This window comes from Octodon degus, unplaced genomic scaffold, assembly GCF_000260255.1.
Source record: "Octodon degus isolate 3935 unplaced genomic scaffold, OctDeg1.0 scaffold00358, whole genome shotgun sequence".
In the NCBI taxonomy this organism is placed as follows: domain Eukaryota; kingdom Metazoa; phylum Chordata; class Mammalia; order Rodentia; family Octodontidae; genus Octodon; species Octodon degus.
In genome coordinates this window covers 929,131-934,090 of record NW_004524934.1, presented here as the reverse complement: position 1 = coordinate 934,090, position 4,960 = coordinate 929,131, and the positions used below count along the sequence as shown (strand labels likewise).

At 31.7% G+C, this 4,960-nt stretch overlaps 1 protein-coding gene across 1 annotated transcript; it reads left to right on the top strand.

The window, feature by feature from the left end:
• The first annotated feature begins 2,340 nt into the window (after nucleotides 1–2,340).
• LOC101588612 (olfactory receptor 6C3-like) lies at nucleotides 2,341–3,279 on the top strand. The gene has a single exon (XM_004648174.1). It carries the CDS (start codon nucleotides 2,341–2,343, stop codon nucleotides 3,277–3,279), a length of 939 nt encoding a protein of 312 aa, XP_004648231.1.
• The last annotated feature ends 1,681 nt before the right edge of the window (nucleotides 3,280–4,960 follow it).

Sequence of the window (4,960 nt, the reverse complement as noted above, 5' to 3'; positions counted from 1 at the left end):
AAGTGCTTTATATTGCTTTAAGATTCTGCTCATTACTGTAGGAGAGAACTTGGTGCCTCTTCCTTCTGAAGAGAGGTTGATGAAAATCTTTTTCCTTCTCCAAAATTCACTTAAGCCAGTTCTTCTTCAAGATAAACTATACTGAGACAGCAAGTTGTCACCAGCAGAAGAAACAATGACCTTTATTAACCAACATGAATTAGCTTAACCACGGAGGTATTTGTAATTTATCGTTTGCTCTCTAACTTTGTGGTCTAGGTACATGCTGACCAGGGGCTGTAATTCCTGCCTTTGCTGTATACATTGCCCACATACTAGCAGGAACTTTGCAGGAAAATTGGCTGAAGTTACAGAGATGTGGGGGAAGAGGGGATGCAGGTCTTTGGACTCTAGAATACCCTTATCCATAAAAGAAAAGGCAGAGGTCTCAGAAGTGTCAGTATCTTGTCATTCTCCACAGGGACAAGCATCTCACTAATACAGGTGAGATTATTTCAGACCTCTTTAGGTGGTCTCTTGGGGAGCATCTGAATTGCAGATTCCACCCTGGTATAAGTGCTTCTGGGAATCTTCTGCTCCTTCTACCCTGTTCTTTTCAGTCTGCTTTTTATAGCCTCTTAGCTTATATCCTTTAATTGCTACCTTCTGAGTTTAGTTTTCTGTAAGTGAACTGGGAAGATAAAGTACTTCTTTTTTTTTTTTTTTCTAGCAGAACCGGGAATTGAACTCAGACCCTTGCACTTGCCAGGGAAGCACTTACTCCACTGAGCCATCTCCCCAGCCCCGATAAAGTACTTCTGATGGTAATTGTTTTGTCTGTCTAATAGTTTAACAAATAAATCTAGGTTTTTTTTTTTAAAAAAAGATATGGTTTATATATGTTCACTAACTCCACACAAAGAACACAAACACTATGTACAACAAACATATAACTAATAAAAAAATTAAAGAAATGTCAGGGTTACCATAGATATTTTTTTTTAACCTTAGAGGTTTTGGAGTTTATCTCAGTACAATGATTTTGTTGGTGTAGAAAAATAAATGGATAAAGCAGTGATTTTTTTTTACTTGTAACAAAGGCTTCCAAATCTTATATGTAATTCAACCTGTATTTTCCCTTCATAAGAGGATTTTATATACTGGACAGACCTAAGAATAAAGTTTAAGACAAAAATTTCCCCAAATTTACAAATATATTAAATTTCATATTTTAGTTAAATAAAGAAAAATTTGTGATTCCATTTTTGATTGGCACATATGTTCCATATTAGTAACTAAATATACTTTTATCTGTTTTCCAAGATTATTTTATTAGAAAAATTGAAAAGATTCAACATCACCAATGTCACTCTTTCTAATACTTATTACAATTAATTTTACATTTTAATATATTTCAAGCATTGATCAAACCATGCTATTTTTCTGATATATTAGTGACAAAAATGTGTATATTCCTAAAGAAAATAAGTATTGTTTATAAGAAAAGAATTTAAAAAATCACAATCTCAGCTGTTTTGCTTATCATATCCTGTAGAAAGTAATATAACAAATATTGTTTGAGAATTTATATCACCGATAGAGTGCTGGGGTCTAAGGATAAGGAGAAAACAGAAGATAGAAGTAATACATGTTACATTTACAGATTTGTGGTTTCTATAAAATAAAGCCTACAGAAAAGTATATTTATTATTTGTGTTCAAGAAAGGAGGCAGTGGTATATTTTGACATCAAAATCACCTTTTTCAGTGTCTTCTTCTCCAAGAGAAATTTAAGATTAATGTAAGAAACTGAATAAAGGAGAAATAAAAGTCCACTATTAATTTAAGGGGCAAGAAATTAATATAAATACATTGATACAATGTAGACCTATATTACTAGCCCTGGCTAGTAATGCTTGTTAAAGATATCAGAATTAAGGTTAAAAATTTGATATTTCATTTCTGCAAGCATGCAATTTTGGAAACTACAAAAATAAATCTTAGTATTAAAACTAAAAATATAGTCAATGAATACAGTCGTGGAGATCTCTAATTCAAACACATATTGCAAATAGAGAGAATTTGACTGTGGAGAGCTATTATGTACAATTACTCATGAGGGATCTATAAACAAACACCCGCAAATACAGGAATTCTTTTCAGTAGGAATGGGTTATACAGGCATTGTATTGTAATGGAAATGAGATGATGTCACAAAAATACTGATAAGGCAAAAGGTAGATTGCTTCATTTCACTAGACATAAAGATAGTTAACATTATGTTTAAAAATTTTATTCATTAACATTAAATTAATGATTTTTATTTGTTTTTCAGAAATAAATTTCAAAAGAATATACTAACATGAGAAACCACACAATGATTACTGAATTTGTACTCTTAGGTATATCAGACGATCCAAAACTGCAGCCTGTAATTTTTATTTTTTTATTTATCACTTACATATTAAGTATCACTGGAAACCTAACCATCATCATTCTCACCTTGTTAGATTCACAGTTGAAGACTCCCATGTACTTCTTCCTACGAAACTTTTCCTTCTTGGAAATCACATTCACCAGCGTGTCCATCCCAAGATGTTTGTATTCAATAATCACTAAAGTCAAGACCATTTCCTATAACAACTGTTTGACTCAATTATTTTTCTTCATCGCCTTGGGTGTGTCTGAATTTTTCCTTCTAACTGCCATGTCCTATGATCGCTATGTGGCCATCTGTAAACCTCTGCACTACACCACCATCATGAATAAGAAAATCTGTACCCTTCTGGTCCTGATGCCTTATGTGGCAGGATTCCTGATCGTTTTCCCACCACTCATGCCTGTCCTCAAGTTGGATTTCTGTGCTTCCAATGTCATTGATCACTTCTCTTGTGACTACTTCCCCATCTTACAACTCTCATGCTCAGATACAAGGCTTTTGGAGATGACTGGCTTTTACATGGCCTTTGTCATTCTGCTCTTCACGTTGGCATTGGTGATTCTTTCCTACATATGCATCCTCATCACCATTCTGAGATTTCCTTCTGCCAGTCAGAGGAAAAAGGCTTTCTCTACCTGCTCCTCTCACATGATTGTGATCTCCATCTCTTATGGATGCTGCATATTTATTTATGTGAAGCCTTCAGCAAATGAAAGAGCATCACTGACCAAAGCAGTAGCTGTTCTCAATACTTCAATTGCCCCCATGTTAAACCCTTTTATTTACACCTTGAGGAATGAGCAAGTAAAACAAGCCTTCAAAAACTTTCTTCATAAAGCAATGTCTTATAAAAATAAATGAAATTTATTATTAACAAGAATGAATGCAATTGTAAGATAATAATGGAAAAAAGGAATTAAATGTTTTACTTTTCTCTGATGTGCATCTCATAATTACCTGAGGTGTTGAGCTCACTGACTTCAGCTTTCTTTAAGATCTGAAAGTGACACTTTTTAGAAGTGTGTAGTTATCATATAATCATTTTTAATTATCAATAGAAAAATCTGTAGAAAAGAAATCATTCTTTTGATTAATGTAATAATTAAATCATTTTATTATAATGACTTATAGATAGAAGTAAACAGTTTAATAAGTTGACTTACATTCTATAGGATGTTATAATATTTCTTTTAATATTAAATAATTATATATATATATATGTAGCACATATTCTTGCATGTTTACATGGTTTAGTTCCCAATTCTTCCTACTTTTCTGATAAACATAAGTCTTCTACTTAGAAATACTTTCAAATTCATAAGTCTACATTATTAAAATATATCAAAACATGTATTATAATAAGTTTTACTGTTTTATTTATCTTTATTTATTATACAAACATTAGCGTTATGGTGGCCTCTCATAATGTTGTATAGCCTGGACATCTGATGTAAATATCTTAAGTAAATAAACATATCTTTTTGAGTGAGATCAATTATTCTGTGTCACTTGTCCATTATGTGCATTCCATACCATATTTTACTCAATTTTCACAGTCATGGTACAAAATAAATATTCATCTGTTTTGTATAAATGAGTAAAGTTATTGTCAGAAAAATAAAAATCCTTCACTAAGATTACTGAATAATAACTAATTTTAGAAAAGAATAAAAAATATTTTGATGCTTCTATTTTGCTAATTTTTATTAACAATATGCAATATGTTAGTGTATGCTCTCAGTTACATTGCATTTTTGATGGGGCAAGTACTCACTCTTGTTACTATAGTTGGCCTATAAATTATGTCATCAATCCACTCAATCAAGGACTTGTCAATTGCTAGTGTTAAGCTCTTGTTCAGTTAAAAAGTGTAAACTTTGAACAGCATTATAGTAGTAAAAATTTTTAATGGAAGGTGGAGTCAAAACAAGGCAGATAATGAATGTGCTTGGTATAAACAAGTTTTCATTTTGAAAATGTCATGAAATACTGCATATATATTTACATTAGGAATTATGGTTCTGTACTTGGCATATATCACTTTTCCTAAAATAATTCCCAAGTAGAAAAAGTGGGTCATTTGTTATTTTTTTTTCTCACTGGACACTGTCCCTCATGCTTCCCTTTCCCATTCCACACCAATATGTATTTTTTTTTTATTCCTTTGTGGCGATTTTGTTGTGTATTCTTCTACCAATTTTGATTCACTGAATTAATCCCTTGAGCTTCTGGAATAAAAACTCAATAAAATACTATGATGCTCACACTACATAAAAGGTATGCAGAAATGAAGCCAAACAATTTTAAAATAAGTTGTGGTACTATTTTTTATTTTAGACTTTACCCTTTTCTTACTACAGTGAAAAGACTATATCCACTATGGATAAAATGGAAAAAATAAACAAAAACTTTTTAAGTAAGCAGTAAACCAGATCAGTGGAAGAAAGAGAATATTCAGTGATCGTATTTACTTGTACTTTTATGATTCCATCCATTCTGATTATTTGTACAACTATATGAAAAGCAGAGGTAAGCCAGACAT